General features: G+C 61.8%; 1 protein-coding gene across 3 annotated transcripts; it reads right to left on the bottom strand.

The window, feature by feature from the left end:
• Nucleotides 1–25: 25 nt before the first annotated feature.
• Nucleotides 26–16,922, bottom strand: SNTB2 (syntrophin beta 2). Of its 3 annotated transcripts, XM_077310907.1 has the most exons (7): nucleotides 15,927–16,674; nucleotides 9,310–9,523; nucleotides 6,899–7,109; nucleotides 5,589–5,731; nucleotides 4,045–4,241; nucleotides 3,320–3,504; nucleotides 26–2,945 (listed from the first exon to the last, which is right to left on the bottom strand). In XM_077310907.1, the coding sequence occupies exons 1-7, from the start codon at nucleotides 16,657–16,659 to the stop codon at nucleotides 2,853–2,855; spliced, it is 1,776 nt and encodes a 591-aa protein (XP_077167022.1). In that variant the 5' UTR covers nucleotides 16,660–16,674; the 3' UTR covers nucleotides 26–2,852. The 3 variants fall into 3 exon arrangements, with proteins under 3 accessions (XP_077167022.1, XP_077167019.1, XP_077167021.1); XM_077310904.1 differs by lacking the exon at nucleotides 5,589–5,731 and having other exon boundaries at nucleotides 3,320–3,542; nucleotides 15,927–16,922; XM_077310906.1 differs by lacking the exon at nucleotides 26–2,945 and having other exon boundaries at nucleotides 3,320–3,542; nucleotides 15,927–16,919.
• Between the last annotated feature and the right edge of the window lie 270 nt (nucleotides 16,923–17,192).

Genomic DNA, 17,192 nt, shown 5'->3' with positions numbered 1-17,192 from the left:
CAACCCCCAACGTAAGCCCAAAGAATTCAGACTAAAGGCACTAACACCTTTATTGTACACACCAGAAAGGCTACCACTGCCCTCCGTCACTTCTCCATTGTAATGTACAACCCTATGCCGTTGACCAGTAACTCAGAGAGGGTGGAGGTCGTTGGCACATCTCTTGCGCATGAAGAGCTCGCCAAGATCGAGGCAGCCTTCCTCCCGCAGTGCCCACACAGCATGGCTTACCTGGACGGTAGCAGCCTGGAGACTCCGTCATTTGAGATTTAAAAACCTCCGGGGGGAAAGTCACTCTTGTATAAATAGCATTTACAAAGAATACAAAAATAAAGTTGCTTGCACATTTGAGATTGCATGTGGCAGTGTTACTAACAGTGCCTGAAGAGCCAAGATCAGGTTATATCAAGTAGCACACACGCACACACACACACACACACACACACACACACACATACCCAGGCCTTACACAGAGAGACAGACAGTTGCTTCGTAGTGGTTTCTGTGCAAGTTTCTCAAAGAGATCCTACAAGGACATCTCATCTTTGGCACCTTGAGCTGAAGAAACTGCATTCGCCCAATCTGTAAACCCCTGGCTAACCCCTGTAGTTCTAGAAGCAGAGAAGACCACCCTGAACAGACCCACCCCAGTCCCAGAACAAAGATAAACCAAGCAGCAGGTAGGCCCAAGGGGAATCACGGGGTCACACCACAAGAACTTGGGTGTATCCTGCCCGTCCCCAAGGGGAGCAGGGCACCCCTCAGTCCCTGTCAGTCTGTGATCTGCTGAAGGTCAGCTGCAGCACAGGTAGTCTGCACAGGAGAGCCGTTTGGGACTTGCAGAGCTCTGGCCCATCCCAACTGCGGCCACAGGGAGACAGCTCCAGCTGGGCAGGCAAACCAAAGCAGGGCTCAACGGCCCAAGTCACACACTTTCCGTATTTCCCTCACCTCACTGCCATGTTTCCCTGGGCTGGTGTCACCCTGATGGAAAGACGTTTCTTGCAGGCCCCCTCCCCTTCAGTAGCACTTTCCATCCTCAGCTCCTTGAAGCCGGGCACCATTCCCTCTAGCCACTGGAGGCCCCTTTAAGAAAAACAAACCCACCTTCCTACCTCTAAGTGCTACCACAAGCTCCTAGTTCCTCTGTGCATCAAGTGCTGCCAACTTCTGGCCACTCCAGCAAGGAAGCAGCCGAGCTGGTCTGCCACCATCTTCCTCCCCTGCAGATTCTCCTACCCAAGGCCTGACTCAATCAGGCACCCCTTCCTGAGGCAGGAGGCACCCTGCTGCCCCTGGGCATAATCGGACACCCTTGGCATGCTGCTCTGGGGAGCCCACCCACCTCCCAATTTGGTCCATGGCTGCCACCTAGGGGTGAAGCCCAGGGAGGGCCTGGTTTGGTGAAAGAACTCCATGGGGCATAAAGCAGCCATTTTCTCCAGGGGAACTAATCTCTGTCATCCAAAGATGGCTGGTGATGCAGGGAGATCCGGCTGCTGCCCCTCTGAAATGCCCTTCTCCCTGCCCCATCCCCCACAGGTGCTTTCCCTCTGGAAGGCAGGACTGTTCTGCAGCTGGTGCAGGAGATGCTTCTCTCTTCAGCCTGGAGCCAGGAATCACAGCCTGCGAAGGGGGCCCTCGCTTCAGCCGCCCCCACCCAGATGGCCAGAAGGAGCCCACCCGAGCCCCTGAGGGAAGGCACTTTGGGCTAGCCAGATACAGCTCACTTGGAGCTCACAGTTCTCCCCGAGGAAGGATTTTGCACTCTCCCCCCTCTCCCCTCCCGCTGGCCACGGAAAGGCAGCATCACATGGGCCCAAGGGCAGGGCCAGCCCCCCCCCCCCCATCTCACCTTTGGGTGGAACATGAAGGTGCCAGGCAGGCCCTGGAGCAGTCGAAAGGGAGAGCCCATCGCCTGGGGGACACCCAAGCACCAGGAGAGGGCTGGAGAGCTTCTCCTTGAGCCCACAAGACTGCCAGGGAGCCCCGCAGGGCGAGGGAGCGAGGCACCAGATTAAGGCTTGGCACTCACAGTGCGGGAGACCACCGCCAAGGCTGCAGAGAGGCCGCCTGAGGACCTGCAGCCCCTTCCCAGGAAAGCCACTGGACCTCAGAAAGGGAGGCATACCCTTGGCAGTCAGGCTCGGGCCCCGGGGGGGGGGCCGCCCCTCAACCAAGAGCCCCAGAGAGTGGGTTGCGTCTCCTTCCCCACCGAGGGGGCAGAGGGTGCCTGGCGAGCCAGAAGGTCCCACCTCAGGCCGGAGAACCTGGCTGTCTCCCCTGCAGGCTGCCAAGGCCTAGCCTGGACCTCACAGAAGTCCCATGAGGCAAGAGGCGCCCCAGCCAAGCCCTCCTCTCCAGCCTCCACCAGGGCCAACCTGATCTGGGCCACAGGAACAGCGGGAGCGGTTCTGACGGTTATGCCAAACCCCAGCACAAAGGAGCCAGGAGTGTGGCAGCTGGCAGCCTGCCCCCTCCCCCCGCCCCGCAAGGGACAGACCAAAGCCCTGAGGGGTGGGGGCAGGGCCACGCCTGGGGGTCCTTCCACAGCACTAGGGCAAAGCGCAGCCTCTCCCCCCTCCCCCCCCACCCAAAGGCACAGTTGGCAAGGAACAGAAGAAATGGCTTCACAGTGCCAAGTGCTCCCTCTTCCCACCCGCCTTCTTGCAGCCAGGGAGGTGCCCCCCACCCTGGGGGTCTTTGCCATCCTGCACAGCAGCTGCTTCTCTCCCGGGAAGGGGAGGCTGCCCAGGGCAGGCCACAGCGGTGTCCGGCAGGGAGGCAGTCCGGGGCAAGGCACCGAGGCTGGAAGGGTAGGCCGGGGAGGTGCTCCGGGCAGCCTTCGGCTCCTACGCCAGAAGCCCCATGCGGGTCACTTTGGCCGACAAGAAGGTGTGCAGGACGAAGACGATGGGCTTCGGGCAGGACGGCAGCTCCAGCGTCTGTGGGGGAAGCGGCACACAGTCTCCCACGGCCCCACAAAGCAAGATTGTCTGTGGGCCTCGTGGACCCTCGACCGGCCCTCCAACCTCTACCCCACACTGGCCCTGACAAACTCTCTCTGGGCAGGAAGCAACAGCCAGCAGCCTCCTCCTGCCTCTCCCACCACTCCGGGGGGCGGCCCGTCCGGCCTTTTTCGTAATTACTCCAGCTGTGGGGAAGGGGCTCCCGGAAGGAACGAGGGGACCCTCTCCTTGGAGATCTCCCACCTGCTTGCCCAGCCTTTCAGGGGGCGACTCCACGCTGTCTCTCCTAACCCTTCTCTTGCCCACGCTGGCATAACAGACGCCCCCCCCCCCCCAGAGCTGCTACTTACCAGCTCCCCCTCTGGACCCCCAAAATCCAAGTAGAGGGTCCTGATGCCATCGTCGGCAGACATTTTTAGCTTCTCAAACGGGTAGCGGAAAAGGGTGCTGACAGAGCCCCCCTCCTCTCTGGAGATGGTGAAGCCTTTTTCATAGTGGATTTGGAGGCAGACCTCCTGGCTGTTCAAGGTGCAGCCTGCAACCCAAAGAAAGAACCGTCGCCATGTGGGGGACCTGCCAGCACAAACAGCTCTTCTTCTGGAGAAGAATCTGTTATTACTGAATTATATAGGCGGGATAAGAAAGATTATGGGTGTGCACCGTCCCGCGGTCTGGCAAAAATAAAGCCCTCGCACAGCAGCACGGGTGGCCAGCCACTGCAGGCCACAGAGGTTAGCAAGTTCAGTGCCTCACTCTTAGCCAGGCACTCCTGCCAGCCGCTGCCCAGGAAGCCTCCAGGTGCCCCCGCCAAGCACACGGGCGGTGGGGGGGTGTCACCCACACATCCAGGAGTCCTCCTTCTGCAGGCACCAGAGGAGCCAGAGCTACAGGAAGGAGCTCGAAAACAGCGGGGGAAGTCAGCCTCTGGCCTTGGGGCTCCTGAAACAGCCCAGCTGGGGGAAGCAGCTGCCAGCCTCTGCATGGCCCCCCACTCCCAGCCATTCCAGCTCCAGGGGTCTCCCACCCCAGGACCCTCAGACACGCGCAGAGTACAGGGCGGCTGCTGGTGACATACCTGAAGACACCTCCTTGATCAGCTCTGTGGCTGAATGGCAGCCTTGGACCAGGATTCGGGTCCAGGAGGAGAGATCCCGGTGCGTCTCTGCCCGGAAGACGTGCATCTCGATGCCCTGCCGCGTCCCTGTCCTTGTGGCAAAGGTGAGATCGGACCCCATGCAGGGGGACCTGTTTCCAGCACCCGAATGGACCAGCCTGCCAAGGGGAAAGGGCACTCCTCGCCAGCCAGCCCAACTGCGTGGGGCAAGGGAGCTGCTGGCAGGCAGGCAGGCAGGCAGGCAGGCAGTGCCTCCTGCGGGTACCTTTGCCCCCCCCCCACACTTTCTGGCTTCTCTCTGGCAGACAGGCTCCTTTCGCCAAGCAAGGTCTGGAGTGCAATTCAGAATGAGGAGTATTTGGCTGCTGGAATGGGGGGGGGGTGAGCAGCTGGCTCCTAAGCGGCTTTCCTGGGGATTTTGGCTGGCGGGATGCTCGGGAGAGTGCCTGGTTGGCTCCAGGTGCAGGGCTCCCCACCCCCCGTGCTCCGGTGGGAGGCTCCCAGCCAGCTTCGTGCAAATCGAAAGCCCGGCTCCTTGTCAGGGAGGCTGCCTTCTTGCCCCAGCCAGGGGCTTCCCAAGAACAAGCCTGGGGGTAGCCTCAGGCAAGGGGGGAGAGGGATTCTCTGCAGCGGGTCCATGGGGCGACCAGCAGGAGTTCAGCTAGCCCAGCGGTCCCCAACCTTTCTATCACCGGGGACCGGTCAACGCTTGACAATGTCACTGAGGCCTGGGGGGGGTAGTCTTTTGCCAAGGGACGTCACCGCTGCCGCCTGAGCCCCTGCTCCACTTGCCTTCCCGCCGGTGCCCCTGACTTCCTGCCGCCCACTGGGGGGCGCTGCCAGCAGCAGCTGCGCAGTGCCAGGCCGAGGGGGAGCCCCACCCATGGCAGCCACTGGGGAGCACCAAAGGTGAGCCTGTGACAGCGTGGCAGGGCAGCCCCTGAGGCAGCAGCCGGGGAGGAGAACGAGGAGGAGCCATGGCCCGGTACCGACTGATCTACGGTCTCCGGACCGGGGGTTAGGGACCACTGAGACTATGCTGCCAAAGCACCCCCTGTCTGGATGTGGCCCAAGGCCCTTAGGAGCACCCCTTAAGCCCCAGGGAGGAGGCAGGCTAGACGTTAAAGCCCTGCACAATTCATGCAGTCCAGTTTCCAAGCCTTCCAGCTGCCTCGGCTGAAGCTGCATTTCACCACCAGAATCCACCCCTACTACTCAGGGAAACAGGACAACCGCCAACCACTCCCCAACTGGCAGCTACAGCAGGGCAGCGCCAGCCCCTCTGGGGGACCCCTGGAGAAGGACTCCTGATGCTGGACTGGGAGAGCAAGGATTCCCCCCAGCCCTCTGCGGCCCAACGAGCGCCAAGGATCTGGGCAAAGGAACGGGGCCACCCAAGCCCCCTGAGCTCTGGGGAAGGAAGGGCCTTCTTGGGTGGGGGGCTTCCTGCTGAGGGGGGCTTCCTTCCTGAGCCCCAGCTGGCCAGCTCAACTCCCCACTCCTACCTGGTGGCCAGAAGGGGGTAGCTGTGGCAGGGGGCTGCCCAGGCGTCCCTGGTCCACGGCATGCAGTCGAACAACAGCAAGTCCTTCTCCGTCACGGCCACGAGAACCGGCTGCCACAGCTGCCTTCCTCCATCCAGCCTGGCCTACGGGAAACCACAGGGTGGGGGGGGGAGATAACAGGGGTGTGCTTGGGGGGCGCTGCTGCCTCCAGAAGCAACAAACACCCCACCCAATGGACCTGGCACCTCCCCTGGGACCTGCCCCAAAGCCTGGCCTCGACAGCACCAGGCACGCCGGCTCAGCGCTGGGGAGATGGGAGACAGTAAAACGCTCTCGCCCCCATCCAGGAAGAAACAACCGAAGCTCCAAGAATGGGGCAGAACCCAGCCGCATTCTCAGCCCCAGAGGCCTGGTGGCCGGCCCGCGATGCCTTTGGCCCTCTGGAGCGGGGCCCGGGCATGGCCAGGGTCACCCTCGCGGCAGCCCCTCCCCTGCCACGTCCACGGCCTCATCAGCCAGCAGGGCTTCTCCCAGGAGCTCTCCGGTCGCCCACAGGTCCTGCTGAAAAGCCAGCTGAGGCAGGTGACAGGCAAGCTTTGCTTCCCTCTTCAAAGAATTCTCTGCGGCTCCACCCAGGAGGAGGAACGCACAGGCCCCAGTGGACATCAGGGCGGGAGCTCCAGCAGAGGCTGCTCCTCGAATCACAGCACCTCTCCAGCTCCCCCACTCCTAGGGCACCGGAGCCAGAAGAGATGTCCCGCCCTGGAGAGTCAGGGGCTGAGCCTCTCCCCAACCCTCAGGGAAGGAAGAACCCAAAGGGGGTTGGAAGAGTTCCACCCGGAACAACCGAAAAAGCCGCTTTGTATTTTTGCGAAACTAACAAACAACAGCCCCCTTCCTTCAGCAACCGAGAGGGCCCTTGCATCAGGCTGGGGAGCTGACAGGGCCTCTGGAGGGAGTGCAACAAGCCAGCCCAAGGCACCCTGCAGAGGCAGCCCTGGGGGAGGCCACCACCTCCTCCAAATGGCTGTAAGCTCCCACCAGCCACCAACAAGCACACAGGAGGCGGCTGCCTTCCACTGAACCAGGCCCCTGGTCCCTCAGGATCAGTTTGATCTGTTCAGACTGGCAGCCCCTCTCCAGGGTCTCGGTCAGAAAAGGTCTTGCCCATCCCCTCCTGCCTGCTCCTTTCAACAGGAGAGGGTGCTGGGGACTGAACCAGGGACCTTCGGTGTGCCAGATGGATGCTCCGCCATTCAACCACGACCCCTCCCTAGCCAAGCTGCCCTTCTGACCCCTGCCTGGCCTACCTGCTGGGCTAGCCACGCCACGTGCTTGACCTCCCTGCGGCTCCCCGGAGTGTTGCCAGCGGCCAGCAGGGCATTGAGCTCGGCCAGGACCTGCGGGAGGAGAGCCATGATGTTGGTGTGGATGGCCGTGAACCAGGAGTGCGCCGCGGCTGAGTCTCTGCAGCGGAGGATCAGTGTGTTCCTGCTATCGGGGGAATGCAGCTCTATCAACCTGCAGGGGAAGGAAGGGCAGAAGGAAGGGCACTACCGTAAGAGGGAGCAAGCAGCTGGGCCCCAGGCCCCAGCTCAGGATTCCACGGGGCCACTGACCCTTGGAATGCTCCCTGCCAGCAAGGGGGAACCATCCAGGGACTGGACGGTACGGCTGCCCTGGGGGGATGCCAGAATTTGCACCCCAGCGCTGCAAGTCACTGCCACGAGCTGTGCTGCCTCAGGGAGGGTAGCACGCCTTACAGCTGCCCCCAAGTTGACATCCTGGTCCAGCTGCAGTTCTGAGTGGGGGACAGGCATGGGGGGAAATCTGCCTGGCAAGCCACACCGGGAGAACCAGCGCCTCCACTTGGGGAGAGCAGAGCAGGACTCCCTCTGCTCAGCGCCAGCGTGACAAGGACAGACATCCTGTAGCAGGATCCCACGCAGTGCAGACAAGTGGAACAGCTTCACCCGGAAAGCCGGCCATGGTGGGAAGCACGGCTCCACTGATGTGACCATCAGGCTGTCCAAGGGAGGGGCTGGACCTCCCCCTCCCCCTGGCTGGAGTTGTGCCAGCAGACCCCAGGGAGACCTGGCAGGCATTAGAACTGCACCACGGCCGGGGCCTCCACGAACCAAATGCCCACCAGGCCTGGGGTGGGCACATGGAGGAGCCAGCGACAACACCGCCAGCTAGTTCTGCAGCCATGGACCCCGCCCTGATTCGGCCATTGCTGCACAGCCCCCCTGAGACCTGGGGGGGGGGCTTACGTGTGGGACACCCTGGGACCTACAGAGCCCCCTCCCACTACTGCGTCAGACATAGCTGCAAAGTCAGCCAGATTTCATTGGATTTACAAAAATGCCCCTCTTGGGGCACCACACAACGAATTAAAAAAAGTAGCACAATAATGACTTTGTTAAAACAGTCACAAAACGGCAGTCCCCACAACCCAGAATCCATGGCCAGTCTGGCCTGGAGGCACTTTGGACCCCCCCCCCCACCCCACCCCAAAGTGGTGATGGGCATTTCCCCCGTCATGCAAGGAAAGGCCACAAGTGCCAAGCACAGGGACAATCCCTTCTGCCCACCCAGCCCCTCACCATCTGCCCAAGTTCATAAAATCAGCATTACTGTCAGATGACCATCTAGCCTCTGCTTAAAAGCTTCCAAAGAAGGAGAACTCATCACCTCCCAAGGAAGCCTGTTCCACCAAGGAACTGCTCTCTGTCAGGAACTTCGTCAGTCCAGGGTGGGGCTGGCTGCTCACTTTTGGGCGGGGGGGGGGAGGTGGGAAGGGCCTGCAGGGCCTGCTGCTCCCCCTCCCCTGCTGAAACTGGACACCCCTGGGCTGAATCGGTGGACGCACGGACACTTCCTCTCCCAGCAGCTTGGCCCAGGCTGGCTCAGGGCCACGTTTCACCTCCTCCTTGTGGAAGGAGAGCTGCCAGCTGGTGGATGAGGCTCACATCCTGTGTCCACGCCCAAAGTGAGCACAGCCAAGCTCCCCGAGGCGGCCTGGCTCACGGCCCCTCTGGGCGGCTGCCCTCCTCCCAGAAGCCATCAGGCCTGAGACGGGATGGGGGGGGGGGGTGAGCACCCACCCACCGGAGGCCAAAGTCCCCTTGTTGGCAGCTCCCCATATGCCCTCCCTTCCCTCTTAGCTGCCTCTGAAATGGAAAGCCCTCTCTTGCAGGAACATTCTTGGACTCTGAGGAGCCCCGGGCCTGTCAGACCCTGTCCTGCTGCTTCAGGCATACCGGTCCCCCACCCACTCGAAGGCCTGGCCTGGCCTGGAGCACTTTAGCTGCCAACAATCCCACCCACCCAACCACCCACTCCCACATCTTCCTGCAGCCTGCCCTGCCCTGCCCAGGTGCAGAAAGGGGGTCACAGCTTTCGTCCCCACTGTGGCCCTGAGGGGAGCAAATCCAACTCCCTGGGCCCCTCCCCCAGCTCCTGTCCTTTCTCCCAAACTACAAAGAGGGCTACAAAGGGCTTATTCCCACCCCTGCCCAGCGGCCGGGCCTTGCTCAACTCTTCCCCGCCCCCCTTTCTCGCCACAGCTGGCCGAATGCAGAAGGGAGCCCACTGGGCAGAAGCCCTGCCCGACAGCCTTTTGGAGCCCCTGAGCTCCGACTCTGTGACTGCAGCGTGGCCAGGCCGCTAGTCCTCAATGAGCACATGGAATGGCGCCTGGCCCCTCCTCCTGGCTCACCTGTTCTCCAGATCCGGCATGCTCAGATTCCTCGCTGCGTAGCACATTCTCAAGGGGATCACTTTGCGGTCCTTGGCCAGGGCGTGGTGTTTGGGGGAGCCAGAATCTTCGCTGCCGCTGAGGCTGGGGGACTGGGGAGCGGCCCCCTCCCACGGCAGGTCTGAGACAAGCGACAGCTTCCTGAGGTAAGGGGTTGCCTCCCGCATGTACTTCACTAGGGGCACAATTAAGGGGAAAGGCGTGAGGAGGCACCGGGCCTGTCCCTCCAGCAGCTGCAGCCCCAACATCACAGGCCCAGAGGCGAGCCAAAGGCCCAGGGGCCACTGCGGCCCACTCACGGCACCCCCAGCCCACCGGGGGACACCAAAGCAGGCAGGCGTGAAGCATCTCCCTGACCCCTGCTGGTCTCTAAGGGGCCCCTGGACCCCACTCTGTTCCGCTGACCTGCCAGAGGGCGACCTCAGACTTTCTTTTTCTTATTCACAGAGGCTGCGTTTCCTTTTCCACTAGTCCCTTTTGCTGCCCAGGGGAAAGTGGCAAACACATTTATTCCACAGGAAAAAGGAACCTCCGCTGGAAGGGGAGGCATCACAGGAAAACTCTTCCCCAGCTGAAAACACGGAGGGGAAGGGATGGGACAAGTCGGTTTGGGGCCAGACAAAGCCTCACCCGCTCCCTCTGGTCCCAGTCCAACACCTGAAGGCCTGGGAAAGAAAGAGGAGGAACTGGCTGACAGGAGACTCCCCCACGCCTGGGTCTGCAGGGGGGGGGACAGGACGAGGAGCTCTGGTCCCTGTGGCTAAGGTGTTGCAGCAAGCAATGTGCCTGCACCAGAGGGGGCTACCGCCCAAGAAATACACTCCCAAGGGTGTCTCCCAGCTCAGCATCGAAGCCAACAGCCCCGGCCTTTCGGCCGCTCCTTCAGCACCTGCAGCCCCCTCAAGGCAGACAGCCCCCCGGGATTTCTAGCTCGGCAAACCACGTGAACATAGAAGGCTGCCTGACACAGACTCAGACCCCGGAATCAGACCCCCTGGTCAGACCAGGGAGGGCCATCCAGTCCAGCCTCCCGTCTCACCCAGGGGCAACCAGTTCCTCTGCAGAGCCAACAGGAGGGCATGGAGGCTGAGACGCTCCCCTGATGTGGCCTCCTGGCCCAGGAATTCAGAGGATGAGTGCCTTTGAACATGGAGGCCCTCCTCAGCCACCACAGCTAATAGCCACTGATAGGCTCACCCTCCAAGAATCTATGATTATTATTGTTATTGTTATATTATTATATTGGATTTATTTCCCACTGCTCCTGGCAAGCCATCTTGCAGCGGGTTACATAATAAAAAACTATACTATCCCCATTAAACTATATATATATCCTGGCAGCAAAATTATCTCCCCCCCCCAGCCACTGTCTCTTGGTGCCCCATAGGGGCTGCAATGCTCTCTTCTACGGAGCCCCTTTGATCTTCCATGCCCCGGCCTCAGGCATAAACTTGGGGGAAGAGCTCCATCTTGCAGGCCCTGTGGAAACTAGGGCCCTGATTTCTTCCAGGAGCTCATTTCACTTGGTTGGGGCCAGGACCAAAAAGGCCCTGGTCCTGGACGAGGCCAGGTGAACTTCTAATCTCCTCTGAAAGCTGTCTGTGGCCATCACTACATCTTCGGGCAGTGAATTTTGTGTTTCAGCCATTCCCTGACCAAGCAAGGGGGTCTCCCAGGCACCCAGCAGCCCCTCAGTCCAGAACAGCTGAGGGAAGGCCAGTGAAGGCCTCTGGGGCTCTCAAAAGCGGACGCCCAAACCTCTTGCTGACCTGCCAGGCACTTCTGGGTTCCACAGCTGGCCCATACGGCTCCCTCTGGACCCAGTGCAGACCAGCACATTTCCTTGGCATGAGGAGGGCACGTGTGAGGAGATGGCCATGTTCCAGGATCAGCAAAGAGGGCAGGCACGAAACTCCGGAATCTACCCTGAGGCACCAAAAAGGACTCCAAGGCCTGTGGCTAGGCAGGGCTCCCGGGGACAGCTGGGCCGGGATGCGAGCAAGGTGCTGTCAGGGCCCGCCTGGGCAGACCGCCTGCTGCCCCTCCCCACTTCCACAACAAGCTGCACTGAGTCCCTTTACAGGAAATGCCTTCTCCGCTTCCCTTGGCAAGGGTCAAATGATCCCTGTTATATCATGGGCACAAGTTTGAAATAACCGGGATCAGCTTGCAACCGGACTTCGGAAGTCACATGCCCGCTTTGGCCACGTCCATAAACCTGCCCGTCTTCCTGACCTCTCTCATCTCCTCTGAGGTGGACTGCCAATAGCATCAAGACAGACAGCGGCTGGTTCTTCAGATCTGTTGAGGGCAGAAAACCGGACTGGGACTGCCAAAAAGAAAAGGACTCCTTGAGGACAGGGAGAAGGCAGAGAAGATGCCTTGGTGTCTGCTGGCAGTGCACACAATGTGGGGCACACCCCCATGTCTAGGACTACCACGGAAATGGAAAATCAGCAGCTCCAAGAGTTTGGGGGGAAACCAAAAGTGAAAATGCGGGTCTAATAACCAGTGTCCGGGAACCAAGCAGATAGGAAAACTTAACGGGCAGCTATTTCTACACATTCCCCCTTCGCCCCCCAGACTCCCCCCACAACATTGCTCTCCTAACAACCCAGAACAGAATTTCCAAGGTCTAAGTAGGCTACTATGGAAGTGGCCAGTCAGTGAAATTTGCCACCCCTTTTTAGCCTATCATCTGTTCCAAGCAAATGAACAGAAACTAGTTAAAGACAAAATAATTAAGCACAGTGAAGGACAAAGCTTGCTGAGGATATCAGCATGGCTTCTGCAAAGGGCTAGAGTTCTTCCAGCGGGTTAATAAGGCATGAGGACAAGGGTGATCAAACAGGCATCTTGTTCTTGTAAGGGGCTTTAGACAAAGTACCAAAGACTCCTGTGTAAGCTTATTGAACGTGTTGTGAGAGGGCAGGTCACTGGTTAAGCAAGAGGGAACCGAAAGTAGGAATAAAGGGAGGGAAATGAGCAGTGGCCTCCCCAAAGGTACTGGCATTTGGAGCAGTGCTATTTCCCTTGGGATTGTGGGCAAGCAGTGAAGAGGCCAAGTTTTAGTATGATAACAAATTACTGGGGATGGTTAAAACCAAGGTGGATTACGAAGAACTACAGAACTATTCACTCAGAATGTGGCAGCAGTGGGAAAGGGGGCAAAGTCCCCCGTGGCCGAAAATAAGATGGCCACCCATTCAGCAGGACTCCCGCCCACACAACGGCTACACTAAGACGCCAACCTGCCCCATCACAGCCATAGGATCAAGCTGCCCGGAGGGGAGAGAGGGAGAACTCCCTTCTCCCTTTGGCAGCAGCAGCAGCGGCAGAGTCTCAAGGAGCAAGCACAAGAAGGGGGGGGGGGGCTTTGGCCTGGAGGCAACCAGGGCAGAGGGGGGCAGACCCTGCATGCCACTGGAGAGAGGCCTGATGGACAGGCCAGACGCTGGCCGGCCACAGGCCTCCCCTTGCATCTGAAACACTCCCAGAGCCAAGTGCAAACGGGTTTTAGCCCTAAAAGGCAAGAAACGAGGAGCCCTTGAACACCCTTCCCTCCGTGGGGCGGGGGGGGGGGTCTGGTGCGCCTGGTCCTGCACAGATGCCCCAGCCAAGAGCCTGACGGGGCAGGCCGCCTTCAGGCAAGGGACAAGGGGGAGCCTCCTCTGAGTTGTAAACTGAGCCGCCAAACAAGGTGCAGCGGAAGCAGGACGGTTTGCCCTCCGTGAAGGGAACGCCACAAGCAGCTCGTTCATGTCCAGGCGCTGAGCAACCCCACTCCAGGCGGCCCTCAAAGAGCGGCCCCCTCCAGCCACGGTGGACAAAGCACACGGCTAACCCAAAACGGGACCCAGCCAGTCGCCGGTGCCTTTGCCCAGAGGCTGAAGGGTTTGGACCGCCCAAAGGGGCCCCACACTGGGTCTGCCACAAGGGGCAGACAGCAAGCCGATCTGACCCCCCCCCCCCCCGTCTCCGGACAATGAGAAGTTGGAGGCCGACAGAGCACCCCCTCCCACTTTCAAAAGCTCCCAGCTGGCAAGGGGCAGCAGCCCAGCTCCCCTCTAGCCCATCCCCCACCTCATGCTACCGTGTCCCACAGATGTCAGAAGCCCCACCCAAAGGGAAGCTGTGGGGCACCACTGGGGCAAGAGTGGCCGAGGGAGCAGCCCTGCCCCAGTCACCCGAAGGCTCCCCGTGGCCTTCTCAGCCAGCCTGGAAGATTAGCCTCCCGGGGGCAGAAGGAGCCCTGACCAGGGATTACGCGCCTCCCCCTGCACTTTAATCTCCCCGCCCAGCAGGACTGGCCCTTTCTCCTCGGGGAGGGGCAACAGTCTCTGTGTAAGCCCTGCCACACAGCTGCCCTCCAGATGTGAGCCCAAAGCTGCTCTCCGACAAGGTCGCAAAGGGAAACACTCCTTTACTGATCCCCCAGGACAAGGCCGGCAAGAGAAAAGGCCCAGGGCCGGGCCCTCGCCCCACAGGGAATGCCAGCGATGTTGCCCTCCACGCGTGAGCCGGTCCTTCCTTCCTGGAGGAGGGGCTGCAGCCTGGTGGTAGAGCCTCTGCTTGGCATGCAAGAGTCCAATCCCCAGCACCTCCAGCCAAAACAATCAGGCAGTGGGGGCTACAGAAGACCCCAGAGGACCCCCCTGATTCAGCCTCAGGCCACTTTGTGTGTTCCTAAGAGGAGAACTGCCCTGGAAGCAGAGGAGGCCCCTGAGCCAGGAGCTCACCCAAGGCTGAATAGGGCTTGCAAAGGCACCAGGGAAGGGGCTGTGGCAGTGGGCCAGGCACATGTGGCACTCATTAAGCCAGGCTGAACCCAGAAGAGAAAACCACGGAAAACGGAGCAGCACTTGGCCAGCTGGCCTTCTAGCGGGGGGGGGGGGGAGGCAGGCACAGGGAGATGTTCTTTGGAGCAACCTCCTCTGGCAGAGGATCCCCCCAGTCAGAAGCAGCCAACACCAGCTCTGCCCAGCCCTCTCCTTCCCTGCATGCAGACTTTGGTTTGCACCAAGCGCCCCATGCCGGAGGCATAGAAATAGCTCTGGTTTCTGCTCTCCGCCGAGAGCAAATGGGCAGATTCATCCGCAGCCCCATCACCTGGGAAGATCTAGGCCAGCGGCCATGGGAAGTCAGTTGCCATCCCTGTCCACTGCCAGTCAGGCGGGGCAAGGGGACGGGACTCCCTCCTGCTGTGGGATTTTCCCCAATCCCCCCCCCTCCATGCAGAGTTTCCTTTCCACCCCGGGAGAGCCCCCCCAATCCAAGGCAGCCGACTTTTCAGTTTGCAGCAGGCGTTTCCTGCTGGCCAGCACTCCTAAGTCCCTCCCCCAGCACCACTGGAAAGAAGGCAGCACCTCTGGATTAGGACTACCAGGAGAAAGGATCTGGGGAAGCGTGAGGCAGCCATGGACAAGAGCCACAGAAGGTCAGTGCATGACCATGTGCCCTTCACAAACTATCAGCCAGCCTGGCCATCCTTGCAGGGTTGTTGTTGCAAGAAAATGGAAGAGAGAGCAATGCTCTCTAAGGCACTTTGAGCCCCTACTTTGGGGAGAAAAATGGGACATAAATAAATGCAGCTCTTTGTAAGGCAGCAGAAAAATCTACGGGCTCTTTAACACTCCCTGAAACTTTCCCTCAGGCCTTCCCCCTCACACAAAGGCCCAGTCTGCGGCAGGACTCTAGTGACTTGCTCAACCCCCCCCCCCAAATGTCACAAGAAGAGAAACAGTGCAGAGGACCCTCCCTGACTTTGTGCCCCGCTTTGCCCAACTGTTGGGGGAGGGCAGGACCTCTTGCAGGCTGCTACCATCCTTCTCCCCCGCCCTAACATGGGCTCCCGAGCTGAAGGTCAGCCAAACACACAGGACGGAGGTGGCGCCAGGGAGCAGGGCAGCCAAGAAGGGGGCCTGGGCATACCTGTCCTAGGCTCAAGGAGGAAGTGCGAGCTGGAGCAGGTGGCACGCACCTGAAAACACCTTCAGAGCAGGGCATAAGAACTGGCAGCCTCATAGAAAAACTTCATCCCGAGGCCAGGAGGAGGGCAAGGGCCCAGGCCGCATTAGCAGCACACAGAGCTCCGGGGGAGGGGGCACCTGGCCGGTTGATCCAGCAGCCCTGCCACCCTCCCCCCCCCCGTAATGGCCTAGTACTGAAATATCCACGGGCCACAGATGCCGAATCTGTCACCGTCCCGTCGGACTAAGCGCAGATCCTTCCCATGTCGCCCTGCCTGACCCACTTGGCTGGACAAGGTGGGCATCGGACCTCGGACCCTCTGCCCCCCCCCCGCAAGAGGACTCTGCCCCCTCCGGCCGGCTAGCCGGCCGGCCACCCCTCCCTCATGGACGGGGGGATCCGCTCAAGCGGGCCAGGCCTCCGCCCCCTGCCCGCCTCGCCACAGGCGCCGCTGGCTTCGCAGCCCGGCAGGCAGAGAACACGGGGCTCCCTGCGCGGCACCTGCCCGGCCGACGGGTGAGGCGGGGCGCGGCTGCCGGCCGGCCTGCCAGCCGGCCTCGCTCCCTCCCTCCCTCCCTCCCTCCCTCCCAGCGGCCCGGGCCGCCTACCTTCGAGGAGGACCTCCCTGCCGGCCCGCTTGAGCGCCTGCACGGCCTGGTCGTGGGTGGCGTCGCGGAGGTCGGTGCCGTTGACGGACAGGATGGCGTCGCCCAGGCGGAGGGCGCCGCAGCGCTCGGCCGCCAGCCCGGGGAAGATGCGCGAGATGAGGACGGGCATGCGGTTCTCGCGGCCGCCCTTGATGCTGATGCCCAGCCCGCCCGCCTCCGCCTTCACCACCCGCACGCGCCGCACCCCGCCCGGCGGAGAGCCCGCGCAAGACGAAGGCGGCGGCGGCGACGAAGGCGGCGAGCGCCACGGGCCCCGGCCCGGAGAGCCAGACGGGGAGGCGCAGGCGGCGGCGGCGGCGGCGGGCGGCGGAGAGGGCGGGTCCGGGCTGCGTCCCCCGCCGCCGCCGCCGCCCCCGGGGCTCCCCGCCGCCCGCCCGCGCTCGGCGCCGTTGGGCAGCCCGTTGAGCGGCTCCGACGTGAGCGAGAGCGCCTCCCCGCTCAGCTCGGCCAGCGCCCGCACCCAGCGCTCGCGGAGCAGCACCTCCACCGGGCCCGCCTTGCCCGCGCGCGTCCACACGGCCATGCCCGCCGCAGCCAGTCCGCCCGTCCGCCGCCCGCCCGTCCGCCCGGTCTCGCCGCCCCGACGCCGCCCGACGCCCACCAAGGGGCGGGGCGCCCCCTCGCAGGCAGCCATTGGCTGGGACGCGCCTCCGACGTCGCCCAGCACACACATGCGCGCGCGCCCCCTGCCGGGCGCTCCTCCGGCCGCCCCGCGCACCTTCCCTTCCTCCGCGCCAGCGGCTTTAGGGCTTCCCGGGGCAGCCGGTTCGAGGGAGGGGGGCAAGCCTGGCGGACCCCACCAAGGGCAGCTCGACCCTCCTGGGGCTGAAGGGCAAAGCGGGCCTATCCATTGCAGGCGCTGCAACCCACCCAGGCCCCACCCTGGGCTCTGCACAGGCACAGCCGACCTGCACCTGCCAGGAAGGGGTCCCACAGCTGAAGGGACTCATGGCCCCACTGGCTGTGCTGCCCTGCAGGCTCGGAGCACGCCCCGGAAAGGAACTAGCCAGTTCACCACAGCACAAATCTCTCGTCAAAGGGCATTTCCAGTCTGCTAGGCCCAGCTTTCCTTTGCGGGGAGGAGAAGCAGCCTCTGGGCTGGACTTCCTTCCTGCAGGACGGGGTCAGCTGGGCTGCAGGGCCCCACGAGGGGAGCCAGGCTCCGCCTGCTCAGAGGGCTGCAGCCGTCTGGGCACTGGCAGGGCT

The sequence above is a fragment of the Paroedura picta genome, chromosome 14, assembly GCF_049243985.1.
Source record: "Paroedura picta isolate Pp20150507F chromosome 14, Ppicta_v3.0, whole genome shotgun sequence".
NCBI lineage: Eukaryota > Metazoa > Chordata > Lepidosauria > Squamata > Gekkonidae > Paroedura > Paroedura picta.
This window is presented reverse-complemented; position numbering and strand designations above follow the sequence as displayed.

Excerpts from the sequence above, each read along its gene's own strand:
- SNTB2 (XM_077310907.1), bottom strand. The coding sequence starts at position 16,659 with ATGTGTGTGCTGGGCGACGTCGGAGGCGCGTCCCAGCCAATGGCTGCC. Across the intron at positions 7,110-9,309 it reads ATGCCGGATCTGGAGAACAG|GTTGATAGAGCTGCATTCCC; the intron begins GTGAGCCAGGAG and ends CTTCCCCTGCAG. Across the intron at positions 4,242-5,588 it reads TACCCCCTTCTGGCCACCAG|GCTGGTCCATTCGGGTGCTG; the intron begins GTAGGAGTGGGG and ends TCCCCTTGGCAG.